At 46.3% G+C, this 19,622-nt stretch overlaps 1 protein-coding gene across 4 annotated transcripts in view; it reads right to left on the reverse strand.

Moving 5' to 3' along the window:
- Positions 1 to 19,607, reverse strand: part of CACNB4 (calcium voltage-gated channel auxiliary subunit beta 4) — a 111,616-nt gene extending 92,009 nt beyond the window's left edge. For all 4 annotated transcript variants that reach the window (XR_013930144.1, XR_013930145.1, XM_080400084.1 and 1 more), the window contains exons 1-2: positions 16,953 to 19,607; positions 16,788 to 16,871 (exon numbers count right to left, since the gene is read on the reverse strand). Coding sequence is in view for 2 of the 4 variants with exons in the window: in XM_080400084.1 (XP_080256210.1) it covers positions 16,788 to 16,871; positions 16,953 to 16,961 (93 nt within the window). In the remaining 2 variants the exon portion in view is untranslated. The remainder of the gene's footprint in view (positions 1 to 16,787; positions 16,872 to 16,952) is intronic.
- Positions 19,608 to 19,622: the final 15 nt, after the last annotated feature.

The following is a 19,622-nucleotide window of genomic DNA, read 5'->3' on the forward strand; positions in this document are numbered from 1 at the left end:
CTTGTCTGTCCACTTCCTTTTCGATTTCATCTTATTTTGGGTTTTTTTTTGCATCCGCAGCATCCTGTGGCAAGGAGTTCCTCACCTGAAAGACAGTGCTGAACAAATCCAGAACATAATTATTCTCACTATCTAGTAAAACGGGATATTGTCCATCCACATGGAGCCCTTAGAAGTCAAGTTGCAAGACCTAGATCTGTATTTATCATACAGATCATCAATGGAAGAGTTAATCAGCCTAGTGTTACCTAGAAGACCAGACTATATGAAAACTACTTGTTCTAACCACATCACTTTTGAAATATGAACAGCCAACTGATGTCACACCTCATTGCCCCAGGCCAATCATATTTCATTTTTCTGTTGGGAACCAAATGGACTTTGGTGCCATTCCCACAAATGGTTTTTCTTCGTTTATCAAAACGCAGGCATGTAGAGGCAACAAAGCTCAATTTACTGACAATGGCAGACAAGGGAAAAAAATCTGCTTGTGTTATTAGCTCATGCAATCCTGCTTGCTTTGCACATGGAAGACTGACTGATTTCGGCAAGAGTAGGAGAGATGCAAGAAAGATTTCGCCCCAAATACGTAATCCCTGTATACTTAGACACATCAAAGGCAGATAAATAATTGTGCCTAAAAGATAATGTAAAACAGGGAGAAAAAACACAGATAAATCCTCAAGAAAGTACATATGAAATAAACTATATATAGCCTAGGCAGGCTTCTAGCATATGACAATAAAATATACCAAGTATCTCTCTTTAGCATCTTGAAATTCCTTTTTCTGCACCCATGGCAAAATCAAAATGGTCTTCCATGACTGCCCCCACCTTCCTCACCACTAAAACCTCTTCTCCCTTACATCTCTGCTCCTCCACTCCAGCCGAAGCCTCACGCCACCCCCTCTCCCAGGCTTGCCTACACTGGTCCACCCACACCTTTATTATAATGAAAAATCACACTTCTCTTTGACTTGTTCTTTCCATAACATTCTGTATCCTTGTAGCAAGCTGATTTTAGGTCCAAAGCTGTTCCATCTTCTCATGTTCCAAATCACCATTCTTCATCTTACAAATCCTCCCCAAAGCACTTTTCTTCTAGAAGCCCTTCCAAAATTGCTTCTTGCTCGTCGGTGCTCTTACCACTGCTGTCTTGTAGAGGGAGCTCCGGCTTTGCAACTGCTCCCAAGGTGAAGAAGTTCAGACCACAGCCCTGCTGCTCCCCAGTTACTACTCCTCGCTATGTGGCTAGGGCTATCACGCAGCACTCCTCTAACCATCCCCAAGCTTCCCTAGCTTATGGCCAAATAAATACTATAGTTATATATTACACCAAGCAAATATTACACGGTGGACAGCATAATGCTTTGCCTTCTTCATTAATTGTTTCCAACTTCTTTGTTTCTGCACTCGGGTTGAAAGGTTTTGTGTTGCCCATGACCTAGGCTTGAAGACTACAGCTCCAAAGACATCTACAGCCATGGTTTGCAGGGAGATGACTGCATGCAAGAGCAGGCTGCACCTTAATAAGCACATATTTATTAACATATATCCTTATTATAGCAGCCGAGGGATCTCTTCAGAGATCTCCAAAGCATAAGATGCAAAGTCTCATGTGGGAGGGCTCTAGGAGAAGTAGTAAATTTAGGAGCCCCTTTTCAAAACAGGGTCTTCAAAGAACAGGTCTGTTTTAAGGAAAATAAAGAAACATCCGGAACTGCATGTTCAGCAAAAGTTTACAGATTATCTAAAAATAAAGGTGGGGCAAAAGGGAGACATTTGAGTCAATGTATGTACTGTAGAAATTTAGGGCATGATTCATTAGCCAAAGAAATCTGAACACCCTCTGTAGCTATTTTCAAGGAGGTACATGCATAATTTATGTGGAACAAGAGTGGGCTGCAATTTCCCCCACACTGCTTCTGCATAAATTACACTGACTTGTAATTCATCACACTTCTGTTTTTCCTGCATGTAAGCGGTAACCTCTCATTTAACCATCACAGAAAACAGTATCATCTGCAAAAGGGAAGGTAAAGTATTTACAGGTGAAAGAATTGCAAGTTTGACACATAGATGTGGTCCAGAGAAGTGGAAAAGGTACCATTTTCTGGTGAGAGTTTGGCTGTGTGATGACTTTGCAGTTAGCTTATCTTCAATGACCACAGTTAACAGAAGTCTTTCTAAAAGTACAAGATTATGCGTAAGTTTAAAATATCAGATTTGTCATGGAGGGATGTAAGCTGCTCAATTACTTGTTGATGGTCTAAAGCAGAAAACTCCTTAAGTGCATTAAATGAATAAATAAAACACCTTTGCTTCGAACAAGAATAAAACCCACACGCATCTGATACACAACTCTTGTTATGAGCAGTTACAAAGTTGACTGAATGGAGTGCAAAATGCACGGCCGCTGCCTTGCCGTCCAAGCAGCACAGCCTCTGCTGAGTCCACCAGTCTTTCCTCCAAGCAAAGATGGGGAGAAGGGAAAATTAACTGTGTTTGAATTGTTCAACAAGAAGGTGGGCACTAACAAGAAATAAAGCTTGCATCAAGCGATGCACTGGGGACATCAGTAATACATTTGTACCATGACATAGGACAAGAAGATGGTGCATTAGAAATGAACGGAAAGAGAAACAGATAAGGATGAAAGAGAAACACTGCATAGCAGGGACACACCGTGTGCATGCTACTCTTGGTAGCACTCTTCAGAAGACAAAAATCAGCCTATGTAAATTTCAGCATTTACCATGAGAAGCAAGTTCATTACAAAAATCATAAGAAGGAGGGCCTGGATATTCAGTCAAACAGATGGGTGTGCTCTGCTCAGCAATGCTTACATCATTATTTTTTTAATGTACTTTTGGGCTCTGAAAATCGTCTGTTTGACAGCAAACGCTATCTACCTCCTGACTACATAGTAAGAATAAAGCAGCCTTTTCCAATCAGTCTCCTTTGAGGCTGGTGTTTGGGGGCTCAACATTAGGATTGGAAATTCAAGCTTTCCCTTAAATAAAAAAAAAAAAAAAAGAATTGCAAAAAGGGTAATACAAAGAACAACAGTTGTCCTTCTGTCTTACATCACCTTCTGCAACTCACCATTCTGCCATGCAGCCTACTGCAAGTCACACAGCTCACCCTTGGATCCTTCATGCCAGGACTGAGCCAGGGCAGTATATGGCTGGAACAGGCCAGGACTCTAGGATTATTGCAATAATTTTGTACAAATTATTCCACCTTCATGTTGTTCCATAACATCTCTTTCTGTGCTAAATAAGACCTTATTCCTGGCCGAGTGGTGACCTCCCTTCAAGAGCTGAAGTTCATACAGAATAATTAATGCAAATCCTCAATGCTGGAGCAGCAGCAGCACCTAATCCTCTGGGGTGTCACTCCCACAGAAAATTACTTATGTTAATTTTACCTTGAACAAGAGACACTTGACAAGACAAACAGCCTGAAGCAAAACCAAATTACCATCTTTACCTGAGAAGAAAGGAGGCTTCTGCTCCAGCCAAACACCTGGCACAGTGAGCCAACATGGAACCACAGCCCAGAGGAACAGACCCCAGAGGAGTGTGAGGCTTTTTTTGTCACCCCAAGAGATTCCCTGTGGGGAATCTGGATGAGTGTCTGAGAAGGCTGGCATGCAAATAAAGGCATGTACTGTTTGGGGAGGGTTGATTTTGGTAAGGCTTTTGGGCCAAGTAAACTTAGCTTTCTGAAGGTTTGGTCCCTGAGTAAACTTGTCATCACCACAGAGAAAACAGGACCACGTGTGCTGAAGTCAAGACTGCCAGAACAAATCCCAGTGCCTTGCAGAAGCCTTACAAAGTACATCCCAGGCCTGGAAAAATATCTCAGAAAAATGAGAGCAGCAGAAGTTTGACATTAAGACTGTCCTTAAGAAGGCTATCATGGGGCAGAGATGTAGCAGAGAACTCTGGCCTTCCTTCTGCCTCCTTGTTGCCTGTATTTCCACCAGTCCTCTCCCCAACTCTACAGGGAGAAAGAAAAAGAAAAGTGGTGCACAGAAAAAAGAAGAGAAAGAAAAAAAAGGGATGAAAACATCAGAACCTGCTATAGTACCAGCTAGCATGGCTATGACAAGTGAGTGGCTAAGACATAGCGTGGCTATGACACTGCTGCCTAAAGGAAAAGAGGCCTTCCTTCCAGAACACCTATGAAGAGGGGAGAATAAAGTCATAGAAGCTGACAGCTACCCAAGAGTCACCCACTCTGGCAAGCCATTACTAACATTTTCTGTTCATATAGTCTTTGTTCTGCAAACCAGCTAGAGACATACTCTTCCTCTTCTTTCTTAGTCTCTCCTTCCCCCCCCCCCCCCCCCCCCCCCCCCCCATTTTCTACTTCCTCTCGTCTTTTTCTCTGCCCCGGGTTTTTGTTGGTTTTGAGTGGGGGAGGTGTCATTTAAAAAAAAATTTAAACTCTTTTATCTCTTCACATCACTCGGCTGATTTGATGGCTGCCATCCTGTATACTGGGCAGCTCTCATTAGCCGCAGAGCGAGTCACAACATGCTATGTCCACTGTCAGTTTTAAGAGAGAAGTCTAAGATATGACATGCAGAATGTTAGATAAAGAGAGTAACAACATACCTAGGGAAAAAAGCAAACAAAAAAAAATAATCCCACATACTGTCCTTTGTCATACATAAATGATTACTTAAGTAATAATTTGTGATTTTGCTTCTTCCTGTGTTTTTTGCCTTGTACAGAACTGGGTAACAAGGCAGCTGATGAAATGCAGCACGGCAGAACAAGGCGCACACAGAGCGAGAATGGAGACAGACAAGCCAAGGCCAATGACCAGAGGGAGTTCTCGGAAGAGGACGACAACACCAACAGCAGTTGGAAGAGGACAGAGAAGAGAAACAGGGCCACAAACTGCAGGATGCAACGCAGCAGCACTGTGACTGAAAGCCATGGAAGGACAGCAACTCAGCAATGGGAGGCAAAACAACAGCAGAAGAGGGATATTGGTTAAAAAAGGGTGAATGTGGCAGGAAAACCCCATGCAAAGGTCTGCTCTGGCACATGGTGATGCCCATTTACCTGCACCTCCAGAATTTCACTTCCAAACCTGCTCAATCCTCTCTTCATTTCATACACATCCTTCCTACACAACCTGTGCTCTAACTTCGGTCCTGACTCTCCCATCTCCTCTTCTTTCACCTTCCCAATGCCTTTTTAACCCCATCTCATACTTCATTTCTCTGACCTGACCTTTTTCTCTAACAAAGTAGGTTACATTCAGCAGTCCTGGATCCCCTCCCCTCCTATCAGTCTGCAGAAACATGAAGGTAAGCTTCATTACTGCTGCCGTTCAGCACCTTCACCACCAGCTCCCCCATCTAACGCCCCCAGGTCACACATCTCCTATATCCACAGCCAGCGCATTGGAGCAGCTCATGTTATCACCCCGTGGCTTTCTCCCCATGATCCCTATGTGTAGGGAGCGGGGAGAAGGACGTGAAGATGCTGCTAATGGCCAAGGTGATCAAAGCCAAAACAGGAGAATAATATTTAAACTATAATTGCAACCAGGCACTCTGAAAATCAATGATTGGCTGGATGTTTAATATATCTCAAGACATTAGCCCAAACTAGTCATTAAGGCCTAAGGAATGCCTAGGGCCAAGGTAATTTTTATCACTCTAAGATGAATAAAAGGCGGGGGCGAGGGGGGGGGGGAACTTCACCAGCTTATGAAGTGTCTCCTAATGGGAAAATCAGTCTCAATTGCTAAGAAGAGATCACCCAAGGAGCAAACACCCCTCCAGGCACAGCAGATCAGGCCAACCAGTCTACACTAAGAACTGAGGTTGGACTATGTTTCCTTTCAGTCCTCCACATTTTCTCTATTTAAGAAGAAACCATCCCTTTTGTTGCGGTGCTGTGCTGCTGGCTGGCCCTGCAGAATCTAATGCCAAGGGGCTCAGGAGTATCCAACTTGTTGTATTACCTGGGGGAGGCAGGGGAAAGGGATTCCCATTTCTAGGTATAACCACTTTGTTTCTGCATTATTTATAGATAGGTCCTTCATTTCTAAACATGATCACAAACATGGCCATAACATACAGAGATGAACTTGCAGCCCAGTTTCAGCAGAATTTTATTTCAACTAATTCCTAACACAAAACTTACACTCAAGAACTTCAAGGTACATAGTGCCTTTGTCATAAAGGTCTCCAAAAACACTTCACAAAAATCAGAGCAGAACATTTATGTATGAAGGGTGGTCACCAAAAGGGTCTTGTACAAGACAAGGTACCACTGAACCCATATGGTAGAAGTGAACAATATACCTCACCACAAGAATTTGGGAAAGGAAAAACCAAATCAAAGATATCATTTGGTTGGAAAATCATAATCTGCCTTTCCCTTTGGAAAGAGCCTGTAGTTATCAAGGTTTATTGATGTCACAAACAAGTAGCTTAACACAGGTTTTCCTCCATAACATGGTGGATGGGATTCTCCTGCTCAAACTCAGGTGTCTAAGGTTGGTTTAGATCACCCAGGAGATCCCATGGGGCTGCCAGCAGGGTGATGGTTTTCCACAGGTGCCCAGATCCTACCCCCTACCTGCCACAGCATGCTGTCCTTGGATGCTTTCGGCTGTGACAACTTGGGATGTCCAACGTGGGACCAAACACCCATGCAAGTGACTCCCGCCTGTTGTGCCCCACTACTGCAGAGTGCACCGCGAAACAACTGGGCGTCCCAAAACCACACCAGAAGTGCCACCTCCTCTTTCAGCATACAGATGAGTGCCCTTACAAGTCTCTCCTGCCAATGGTAATTCAGGTATAAGCCTGGTTTAGTTCACAAGACTATGTGATGCAGCCCCACCCAAGGAGTGATGAGAGCAGCTCTCCATGAAAAGCACAAGAAACAAAACCAAAGTGCCACATGAGAGACAGTCGGCAATACTGGGAATGTCCCCAAAACAGCCGTTAGGAGGTAAGCTGACGGCCACAAAGAAAACCCTGAAGATGCATTTTCTTTGTGAAATGCTTATAATAATAAAGAACTAATTTTTTGTAAGCATTACATAAACAGAATCCACTGTTTTGCCAGAAAATTCTGGCCTCTACAACTTCAGCTGAAAGACAATTCCCCCACAAAATAATCACCACAAGAGGAGTGCTTCAGCAGGACACATTTTTCCATATCCAACGGGAATCTGTTGACAGAGCTGCCCCATGCAGCTCGCTGCCTCTTCTTCCTCCCAGAGGATAAACTACGTGAAATCTTTCTACAGGTGAAGTGTGCAAAATTAGTGGAATATCACTGGTAGAAGCTACCAGATTACCCCAATAAAACAATTCTCTTGACTTCCAACGAAACAAGCGTTTTCAAAAGATGTTTTCAAAATTGTGACCTATAGTGTTTTACTACATTATCTGAAGCAGGATATCAAATTTTGCAAGGGATATCAAAATGCATTAAGTGTATTAACCTAAAGTTATATTGAGACATAGGGACAGTTCCTGCTGTCCGTACATATAAATGGAAAAATGATACATTACGTAAGCTGGGGAAAAGAGTCGCTAGTTAAGCACTGAAACCATCAGTTCGGAGAATGACTATTCTCCTAAAAATACAAATGAAAGCAGAAACAGAAGACAAGTAAACCCAAATGAAGATTACAGCTAGAATATTACCTATCCTGTGCAAGAAAAGATGTCATAACCCAGACCCAAGCAACACAAAGCTGTCAGAATCCAGTATTCAGAAGTGACCCTTATTTAAGGACATAAAATCTCTTACTTAGAACAAAAAAAGGTTTTCCCCCAAACTGGGATGCTCATAGTAAAAAGTGTCAAGGAAACAGAGTGTAAAGAGGGTTTATTATTAAGAGGGAATGTGACTGGAGTGTAACTACTCAGATGTATTTTTACCCTAGTGCCTTAAAGCTTTTAATGTGCTAAAGCCCAGATCCCACAAGAAAACACATGCAAGTTGCTTTGCAAAAAGCAGAAACCACAGAGATTGGTGTGCGACCACTCACACCGGAGAAGTGACCCATGGGAATGCAGACTCCAGCACTCCTGACAGCTGTCCAGGAACAGCAGCACTCTTTTTACAAGCCATGCGATTAGGGTAAGGTCACAAAGTCAGTGGCAAAAATGCACTTTATTTGTACACATCACAGATGACTTGCAAAGGCCGTCCTTCCTCCCTATGTTTTGAGAAAGTTTCCCTTTTGGATCAGAGGGATAGGGGAAGGCACGCGAGTCCTAGCTATTATCCATCCCACTTTGCCCCAAAGCACCAGGGACAGCTGCAGACCTTGTTACAAGCAGCCAACAGACAAGGGACAGGTTGTTACTCAGACTCTCTAAACATGTTTTGGACATCTTTGCTCAATTGCCAAATTATCTGACATCGATTATCAAAATCACCTTCTGACTGTTTTTCTAACGTTTGACTGTTAGCCGAAACCTGTCTTTAACAGGAGATCTTTTTAACATTGTAAGTGGCTGAAGAAGTTCCGATTGAAATTTTATTTTGCCAGAGCTCTGCTTTATTATATTTTAAAGTAGGATTTTGAAGATTATACACTTTAGGCTTTCCCATATAACCCTGAAACAAATAGAAAGGAGTTAAGCTATTTTTTCCAACTCTGTGGGTCACCCAAGGCCTAAGAACTTTAGGGGGAAGCTATTTCTGTCTCTACTGTATTCTTTTCAAAGCAACAGAACGTATTTTAGCAAATACACATTTGGAGTCCCGTATAATCATCTCTGCTTCCTCCATATTCAGCACAGACAATGGTGCTGAGATTGCATTTGACACAAACCATTGGTGTCCATAGAAACTGTGCGAGAGTGAACGCAGGCAGAGCCTGTGCATGGCTTGATCTCCCCAGTGCTGCTAAACCGGCTCTAGCATGTGGCGTTACACTATAATCACACAACTGGAGTTCTGCACATTCCACTACTGTACAGCAAAAATACTGGGGGTAAAAAACCCCCACCAAACTAGTGGTGAGCCTGTGAGAAGGTGGCAGGGGATGGGAGGTGGGAACGGAGCTGCACAGGGTGCTCCAGCCCCAGATCTAACACAGGTTTTATCAAGTCACGTAGCACTTGTGCCTCCTGGCTCCCCATGACAAAAGGGGGACAGTAAGAGCACCTTGCATTTGTACTGTACATGTTTGTAAAGATAGGTTTTTTAATGGTTACCTATTAAACATTATGCATTTGGTGTTATGCTAGTATTCTAAGTATTTCCGTAATCATGTAAATATTTCATTATAATATCATTAGATGAATAAAGAGAATTAATTTTATAGGTCACACTAGAAAAACACATTTAAACAAACACCCACAGTATGTACAAAGAGACAGACAACTCCCAAATACCAGAAATTTTGGATGAGGAATAGCCAAATCCTATTTTTTATTTGTACCTACGCTGCTTATGCTATTAATATCTGACTTCTCTTTTGTGACTTGAGGCTATTTTAAAAACGAAACCTTGTTACCATGGAGACAATAAGCCGGTCAGCACATCTGCTGAAGAACAGGACATAAAATTTTTAAAGTGAGAATTTCAAAGGCTCAGACTTTTATGAATCCGCGCCAATAACTCCATCAAAAACACACAGGGTATCCTGCTAATTTAGTTAGCTGTCACCTACCAGATTTCTGACAATCTTATTAACTGTTATTGTGCACCAGTATCCACTAGCAGAGACTGCGGCACTACGAGTGCTGGCACGCTGAGGAGATGAATCATGTTCCACTTCCACGTGCTGCACTGGCCACGCTCATGGAGCACTGAGGACAACAGCTTATTACGGATATAATCCAGTGAACCTGCCTAAAAGGTTGATAGATGGCTCCAAACACAAACAGAAGAACAACTGGGGGATGCACTTTTTTTTTAAGAATGCAATCATGATCATTATTTGCTTGCAAACAGCCACAAATCTTTTTCCTTTTCTAACAGAACATTAAGTGGGAATGTAATTTGAGATTCAATTAGTACATTAAGAAACATTTAATTAAGCTTCCCGATGACACAGACAGCCACACTCGCTTTCCAGATGAAGAAAAAAAACTCGCAGAAGTCTGTTGGCTTCTTCATGGTCAGATGAAGAGATGAAGAATTAAGAAGAAAAGCCAACTTTTCTACTCTTTGTCTTAAAATAAAAAAAATAATAAAAATTTACATTTCCTTCTACTGTTATTTCAACCTTGTGAGGCTTGTCCTTCACCCATCTCCTCCTCCTCCCAACCATGCACGGAGAAACCCAACCAAGGCAGGATTCTGGGGCACCGGGATCAAAGCAACACCATTAGATAGAAGGCAGCTCTCAGGAAGGCAGATGTGCACATGTACATGTGACAGCCACGTGCCACCAGCTGTTACCAACAGCAAAGCCAAGAATGCGGAGCATGCTCCAAGTCCATCAGCCTCTCAAGCCAAATCAGAAGACAACTCCAAAAAGCTATCGGCTGTGCATCCCATGACACTGACTTAATCCGCATAGGCAGCATCCCGTAGGAAGTTATGGAGGAATGTCATCTAGAAGTCGCCTAACCATTGGGCTCACTAGTGCTGAAGCTGCTCAGATATAGCACCCTCCATCACAAAAACACGTGTAGCAGTAGCAAAGCATGGTTCTATTTGACAGCCTTCATTGCTTCTCCTAATCGCAGCTGTCATTATGAGCCCTACCAAGGGTCACCACAGAACTTCTCTTTCAAACCTAGCTGGGCCCATTGGTCAGATGTCTCTCTCCAGTTGGCAGGAGACAACTCCATGAAAACTCTCCAATGTATCACAGGCAAATCCCACTGCGGTGGCTCAGGCCATCCCAGTGCCAGGCTGCACTGCCCAGGACTGCCCACAGGCTCCCACAGGGACCTGGACACGGCCCCTATGCAGCACACAGCCTATGTGGACACAAGGGGTGGCCTCATCACTGTCCTCCAGATGCAGGCCATCTTCAAAAATCAACTCTGTGATTTGGAAGTGAAATTCAGGCCACGATGACATCAGTGGAAAACAACCATTTCTCCCAAAGCTCATAGTACCTTTTGTAAACTTCCTCCCTGTTGCTGTACACAAGAGAAAACTGAAAACCAGCCCAAAAAGTCAAGGGGCTGTTGGCGTTCTCCAGCAAGACACTCCAGAGACATGATTTCAGTTCCACTTGCCTTTCTTCACCTTATTGATTTAACCTAAATACGTAGATTTACAAAGTAAACTGGTCTTAAGTGTGGTTTAACTTGAAAGAAGCAACTGCTGTATAAGCTAAATACATGGATCGAAGAAGAAAGGCGAGTTAAAACAATGCCACTCTGCCGTGCAGAGAAGGTTTCTTCGGAGAAAGGGCTGAATCTTTTATTCACCTGTCAAATGCTTTAACAGTTCTGAAATGCTGTATAAAGAAAAGAAACGATTCAGTCCTCTAAGGAATAATCATATTCTATGACAGTAAGTATTTTAGAAATTAATGACTCATCATAGAATTGAGCTCATCCTGGCAAATTACTGAAATTCTAATCTGCTGCTTTGCAGATATCTATTTTATCAATCTAATCAGAAATTGATTTTGAGAAATGCCTGGTTCACTGCATACCCAGGTTGGAAGGGCTCACACGATTCGGCATCATCCACCTCCTGCATACCAGCAAACCTGTATTACTGAAGACCAAAGTCTCAAGGTCATCAACCAAGGTCTCATTTCATTTTAAGGAAAATTACTTTAAGACAAAAAAATGCAGAACTGGAGGAAGAAATCAAATGCACATTAAAAAGTTTGTTAAGAGATGGCCACTGAAGCTGCCTATGTACATCACTGACGACCAAAGACCAAATACTGATCCCCCCTAATTCAGATCATTACTTTACAGGACAGTCAGAAAAAAAAAATCAACTATAAAACTCAAACCTGTACTTCAGGCCAGGCATTGCTCTTGAAAATTTCGGTGCACGTAATTAAGCTAACATATGCCAGAGCCGATGAGCAGCTTCGTGTGCTTTACATCTAGAAAGGCACATGTGAGATGGCAACTGGGCAGCTCTATGTCACGCGTGCCAAGGGAAAGGTTTTCAGGCTCTGTAAATGACAAACAAAACTCAGACACCCTGAAAGCTTCCCAGATCTGACCTTCTTCCTTGACTTAACAAGGAGATACCTGAAGGCAGATGCCAACGTCCAGCTAGAGTACACTGCTCGGTCTTGCAGGAAGGACACCACAATCCCATCTCCACACACACACACAAAAAGAAAACAAGGCAACAAAATTATTTTGAAAGATTGTAAATTATTTTTTGTCGGAATGTCACCAACTTTTTAAAGTGTTGTTACAGCTTGAAAGCTGGTCTAATAACAGAAAATGCTGGTTTTCCTTTCAGTATTACATACGAAAAAATAATATTTAAGAGGGGGAAGCACAAGCATTGCCAGAGATGCATCACTAGGTGTAACTATGTCTTAAAAGAAAATTGACTTCAACTACCTCTAAATATAAGCAGCAAAAATCTGCCAGAAATAAACTGCATGTCTAAATATAATTTCATATAAAGTTAATTGTGCTTGGACTGAACAGGTAAACTCAGTGGCTTTAGTTGAAGTCGCTGACATGAGCTAGAAAGGATTTCCACTGATTGCTATGAGTGTTTCAAGATGATTTTATGACAAGGCCCCGCTGACAGCAAAAAGCAGGTAACTCTGTATTTCACCATTAGCATGTAAGTTACAGTAACGTTACAGAGCGAGGCAGTCCGGCACCCAAGCAGACAAGTCGCAGCCTGTTAGAGCAGGCAGGCAGGCATCGCCACGGGGAGACACCCGGCCAGATCCAGAAAGAGGAGGAGGAGGAAGGGAGGCTGAATGTCCACCTCCTCTTAAAACTGTTTTGCTGATAACCTTTGGCAGTGATTCTTTAAGCAACTGAACCTAACCCACTCATTTGTGACACTCCAGCACCACAGGACCCCTGCTTAGACCTTTGCCAACCCACCTCCAAGGGTAAAAATCCCTCTCTCAGGTGTTGATCTTCCCCTGGGGATCCCCATGCCGTTACACAGACACACCGTGTGTTGTTTTGCCTCCTGAAACTGTGTTAGCATATGCATAAGAGGTTTGAATAACCTCTAGTACACACACCTACAGCCACATCCCTGGCCCTGCAGACCCACCTGGGAGCACCTGCAGTAAAAAGCTGCCACTGTGGCAATTTCTTCTGACAAAGTGATGCTCTAACTCTAACACAACCTTTGGGTGACTGTTCTCATTCTTCACGGGTCACTTAACTTTTTTCAGTGAAATAAATGCCATTAAAAATCACAGCCAATAAAACTGATGCTACCAGAAGTCAAAGGATAAAAATAAATTGCGTACACTCACAAGTCACACCATGTCAAAATAAGTGGTGGAAACACAAAATCTTCCAGCAAAAACAATTAATTATTATGACAGTATTTTGCAAAATTATAAGCATATGTTTTCAGATGACCCACTTACTGTCTTACAATTGACTTCTGTCCCTTAAGGGGGTTCTTAAATATAATTGAGCAGCACCTGCCACGCAAGAGGAACAATGCTGTACACCCATTCCTTGCTCAAACACTGCACTTAACAGCTTCAGCACAGGTTTATTCTCAGCCTTGGCTGTGCCGCTGGAGATAGAGATGCCCATCCAACAACCTGGGAATCTCCTGCACCCCAGGTCACTTTGGGACATGAGTGATCTTATTCACTGGGTAGGTGTGGTTTTTATACATATACCAGCCCATTGCTTCTCAGCACATACCTACCTGCTCCCACTTGCACACCACTCCATCCACGTCTGCCAGTGCAGCATTTCTCACAGCAAGAGGCAGTTACGGGCACTGCTCGCTGCCCACGCTGGCAATGCTGGAATTGGTAGTTCTGCCTTTGCTGACACACACATGGGACTCAGCATGATGGATTCTCTTTGCTTGTCACCATGCAGTGTTGACAAAAATTCAAATTCAAAAGCTCGCCCAAACATTATTCCCTTACTAAATGAGATTGATGAATGGATTGAACCCAAAAATTAGATGCAACGTAATGACAAGTCAAGTAAAGAATTCAAAGTTAGGGGACCTGTGCCTCTCCTGACACTAGCAGAAACCAATGATGAAATTTCCATTGGTATTTTGGACTTGAGCAAGAAGTTGGTGCACAATTCTTAATGTATACAATATCTACAAAAGATTTAAATTATTTGAGGGCATTTACTGCAAATCTTACTGGCAGAATTTCTGGTTTTTTAAAGTTATACCTACAACCACCACAATGTTACCTGAAGTTAATCCCTGCTATCACGACTTTTTTTTCCACTTAGGCTTCTAAAGCCTGACTGCTGTTAGGGAAAACTTCACAGCAGGAGGAGAGGACAGCAACACTGGGCAGCTGGGGCTGCTCTGCCTCTGCAGAGCTGAAATCTCCATTCTCAAAAAAACCCCACTAACTACAAATGTTGAATAAATTGTCTCATCCTAGTACCAAAGTAGCAGCAGAAGCAGTTGTGCAAAGGAAATAATCCTGAGGAGCTGAACCACCCTGTGGCGAGGGACACCACATGAAATCTGCAGGAAGGAGCAGCAAGACTCTTGCCCCATCACGCCTCCAGCTCAGCCTCACCACACTTGGCCCCAGCGAGGGCTGGGGGAGGCAATCCCAGAGTTGTTTTTGTTGCTCAGCTCGTACAATTCAAATGAAACCTTTTCACCAACCTCCTGACCAGAGCTACCGCACTTGTCTGTTCAAAAGGTGTCAAGGTAGTCATCTCAGAAAGCGACAGCACTTTGCTCCCTTCCCATTTGGGATAAGCAAGTTCTGATATGGATCAATTATTTTTGCTGTGTACTACACGGAGCTGAAATTAGACTGATGTGGTAGCTTCAGCCACACAGCATCATCCTCTGCCGGGGCAGAGCAGAGAGATGCTGGAGCTGACAGAGCACCGGTGCTGGCGTGGATATGCAGCCAGGTCCCCGCAGTGGGACTCGCAGGTCTGTGACTGTGACAGAAGGAAAAACACCCCACTACCCAGTCTCCCCATTATTACTTGGCAGCGTCCCTCAAATGTGTCACCAAGCACAAAGCGCCTCCTCGGGGCAGAGGGGTGGTGTCAGAAGTAAAAGCAAATCTCCCCATCTTCCTCCCCACAAAAAGACAACAGACGAACAGACACTGAAGCACGCTGCACTTGCCGAGCACATCACATCCCGAGACACAGGACAGAAAAAAGCACAAAGTGCAGGAAATGTTTCCGCATGTTTTGCACACGAACAAGGCGTGTGATGCCATCTGTGTAACTCGGCTACGACACCCTGTGCGTCTGCTTGAGGAGCCAGGTTCTTCCACACAAGCAGCAGCTCTCCCCCCGGGTGCTGGTGCAAGCGCTTCCAAGCACAAGGTTTTCAAAATCCCACATCACACCCTCACTCCCTCAGACACGGCGCGCTCCGGGTGACGCTGATCACCCTCCGTTTGCCTGAAGCACAAGGCCTCAGCTTCTGCATGAGTGTGGCACAAAATCCACCTCTTGAAACAACACTTCTGATAAGCTGAAAGACTCTTCAGGACATCTCCAACAAGGCTCCTCAACCACCACGACAAGCTAACGTGGGTTCAAATGACCTTTATATTTATTTGTCCTTATTTCAACTCTAATTTACATGGCTGAGATCCCATTAAACATCAGAACCTTACTGTGACTCTCACATGTCATTCTGCCGGTGCTGGAAAGGGGGATGCCAGTGTGACACCACTGCGCCTCTGCTATGGGATGGACCAGTGATAAGCAGACACCACAACACAACATAAAACTTCCCTGGGTTATTTAAATACCTTTCCCTGACAGACAGACCTCACAACTTCCACATCCCGAGCAAACTACACTTCCACGCATGCCTAGCATCCCTGAATTTGTCAAGGGCTCGGTTCGCTTTCCTTGTGCTTCCTTAAATTTCTAATGAAGTCACGGGGGGGGGGGGGGGGGGGAGATACAGGTTCATGCTCCAAGAAACATTCCACCTCCTTTACTTTTAAAGGAAATTAGTAACATTTACTCTGAGAAGCATCTTTAAGGCGAGAAAGCGATGCTTCAGGGAGACAGGGGTTGTGTGCCTTTATTTTCCCAAGGGACAGCTGGCAGGCAAGAGCGTAAGACTGGAAATAGAAGAGGAGAGGGTAACTATTAACAGGAGGTTCCATCTCACCAGCTAACGCAGCTCCTGCGGTGCCAGGGGAAGCAGGGCTGCTGTATAATTAGCACTGATGAGCCCGAAGCCCCAAACGGAGGTGCCAATGCTCTTGACACCTTTAGCATCACTTTTAATCCAGGAATCCTGAAGTGTGGTCCCTAAAATTGCAGCTTCTGTGCTTTAAGGAAAGTGTGTTTCTTGCCCTCAGCGTTACGGGGAATAACTAGAAAATCAGCCCAACGTGTACAGGGCAGCTCGGGGACTAAAGGCGAGCACAGCATGTGCGTTTATAGGAACAAATCCTGACCTCAGCCGGATTTCTTAGGCCTGTCTCCTCAGCCGGAGGGTCTCCGGGTTGGCCACCCCAAGCCCAGCGCTGACCTGCACCCAAACTCCCCCGGCTTCAGGCAGCCACGCACCCTGCCACCGGGCAGCCAACCCCACGGAACGCGGTGGTTTATTAAAATATAGTAATTAAGGACCCCGCAGGCACCCCCCCACGCCGCGCCCCGGCCGGCCCGGGGGATGGGAGGCCGCGGCCCGGCCGCCGCCCCTCACCTGCCGCAGGATGAAGCTGGTGGAGGTGGTGCTGCCGTCCGAGCGCTTCAGCCGGCTGCGCCGCGTCGCCGTGCCCCTCGCCACCTGCCCGGGGAGGCCGAGACATCAGAGTCGCGCCCGCCGCCGCCCCGGCGCCGCGCCCGTCCGCCCCCGCGCTGCACCCACCGCGGCCATGGCGGCCGGAGCTCCCCTCAGCACCGGCGGCTCCCTCCGCGCCGGCCGCTCCCCTCAGCGTTCCCTCGGCGCCGGCCGCTCCCCTCAGCGCCCCCTCAGCGCTCCCTCGGCGCCGGCCGCTCCTTCGGCGCGGGCTGGCTGGGCGGGCACGACGGGCCGGCTGCCGCCGAGCGAAGCGGCGGCGGGAAGGGCGAGGGCGGCCGGGGGGCGGGCCTGGGGGGCCGGGGAGGCGGCGGGCGGCCCCCGGGGCGGGACGGGGCCGGGCCACGCGTGCTGCCTGAGAGGGTGTGGGGGTGCGGGTTCCCCCCGCCCCGCGGGCGTCCCGCAGCCGGAGGGCGGGAGAATCCGAGCGAGAGCCGTCCCAGCCCGGAGCTGCAGCGGGCGGCGCGCCCGGGCCCCGCTCGCCCTGTGGCGGGAGGGGGTCCGGCAGAGCCTGGCCGTCACGGGTAGACCAGGAGTCCGATTCTCAGAAACAACAGCAAACTACCGATAATCGTCACCGCTCCTGCTGCGGCCATCAGTTTTCAGCACTAGTGACCCGTGTCCACCATCCCGGCTTGCTGCATCCCACCTAGGACGCTCCCGCTGCATCGCACACAAGACCATGGCAGGCTGGAAATGTGATGGGCAAGCCGGCCTCCGAGCCCAGTTTAACCTCTGCAAGCTGAAACCGAGCCACAGCTGCCATGACCACATAAACCACAGTGCCACTCAACACATCCGAGTATTGATCACCCAGGATGCTCCTGCTGTATCCCACCCAACACCATGACAGACAGGAGATGGGATGGGCAAGTACCGGCCTCTGAGCCCAGTTTAAACTTTACAAGCTGAAACCGAGCCACAACTGCCACAACCACGTAAACCACAGTGCTGCCCAACACATCCAGGTATTGATCAGCATTAACTTCCATCTGCTACCAGGGTATGCTGTAATCTCCAGGGTATGGGAGAAAACAGGATAAATTGGGAGATTAAATGGTTTGCTTGAACTTAAAGAGGAAATTTGGGGAAGAATTGGAAGCAGGACCTGGATTTCCTGCTTCCCACCCCTGTGCTTTACCAACTTGCACATTACACCTCCCACTGAAATGAGTAAGAGGAGAAACGTGTGCATCTTCAAAATTATCTCACTTTTACACCAGCAAGCTCTGCACACGCACACACACCCCCCTCTGGTGAAGGTCCAAAGCACAGCAGAGCAAACATCCCCTTCTCTCTCGCTGTAGACACAAACTGTGAATTTTTTTTAATCCCTTGGATGAAATTAGGCTGCCTGGTTTCTTTGTCACAGATGAATGTGGGTCATGAATGCTGTAGTCTAAATTAGATTATTTTTAAATTCAGTTTCATCATTAAATTGGTACCAGGGAGGGTACTTTTCTTTAAACATTAATCTAAGCATGGCCAAGTACATGGCTGACTTCCCAAGTTAAGATTCTGTCCAGAAACCTAACACATCATCATCTCACTTCAGGAAGACCCAGTCACGTTTGGGTCAAGATTTGAAACACAAGCACAGATTTGCCAGTCATTCAGTCTATGTTTTGGCTTTATAAAATTTAGATTTACAGCCTGAAGTGACTTGATATCACCCTGCAAGGGTCAGCAAAGGGCTGTAAATAAAGGATGAAATGTAGTGATTTATGCCTAAACAACGATTAGTGGAGTTGTGCTCTGGTACGTTCGGCTCCTTGCACACATTTTTTTGGCGTCCATTCACAGCATTAGCAGACTGTATCATTGAAGCACAAGAATTTCTTATTTTGGATGAGCCAGAAATCTCTTGCTAGATAATTTATTTAGAGTTTTTGTGAAAACCTATAATAAGCCGTAAGCAATCGTGGCTCTTAGTTAAGATATGCAATATTTCAAGTGCAGTATATTTGCTTTCCTTATCATTTTTGGCAAAGTGTATTATCATTTTATGTAAGATTATTCTCTTCAATTCCCCAACAGTTAACACCCACCATGTAGCAGCACTCTTGCTAACCTGGCGAGCCAAGCTTACAGTCAACTCATGGCGATAGAGCGCTGGTTCCCGATTAGAAGAGCTCAGCAACAGCAAAGTGCAGAACCGCAGCCCGGTGGGGGCTGCAGGGCAGGCGGAGCCCCCCCAGCCACCCCCCGGCTGCGGCAGCTCCCCTCGGGCAGGCTGCACAGAGCCTGGGCTGGGGGGGCTGGGCAGGAGGAGCCCCCCCAGCCTGCCCGGCACCCTCCCGGCACAGCAGCTCTCCCTCACGGGTCACAGGAGCCGCCCGTGCCGCAGCGGGTGCCCGCTGGCCCCAGCCCTGGCGCTGGGCACCGCTGGGCAGAGCCCGGCCCCAGCCCCTCGCCACCTGCCCGTAAGGTCTCTGTGCGCCCCGACAAGGTCCCCTCCCCGCCTGCCCCTGCCCCGGCTGGGCAGCCCCCGCTCCCGCAGCCGCCCCGCACGCGCCGCCCGCTCCAGCACCTTCGTGGCCTCCGACCCGCCCTCCCAGTAGCTATGGGGGAACAACGGTCTCTCCCAGAGTGCTGGCTTTGCCGATGGTGTGTGGGAACAGGATGAGCTGGTGGCAGCTGGGCTAGTGGCCAGGTGCTAGCCCAGGACCAGGGAGCAAGGCTGAGAGGGACAGGGAAGGGGAAGCCCAGGAGGGCTACAGCAGCGACATTCGCCCAACT

The sequence above is a fragment of the Falco punctatus genome (assembly GCF_963210335.1).
Source record: "Falco punctatus genome assembly, chromosome: 8".
Lineage (NCBI taxonomy): Eukaryota > Metazoa > Chordata > Aves > Falconiformes > Falconidae > Falco > Falco punctatus.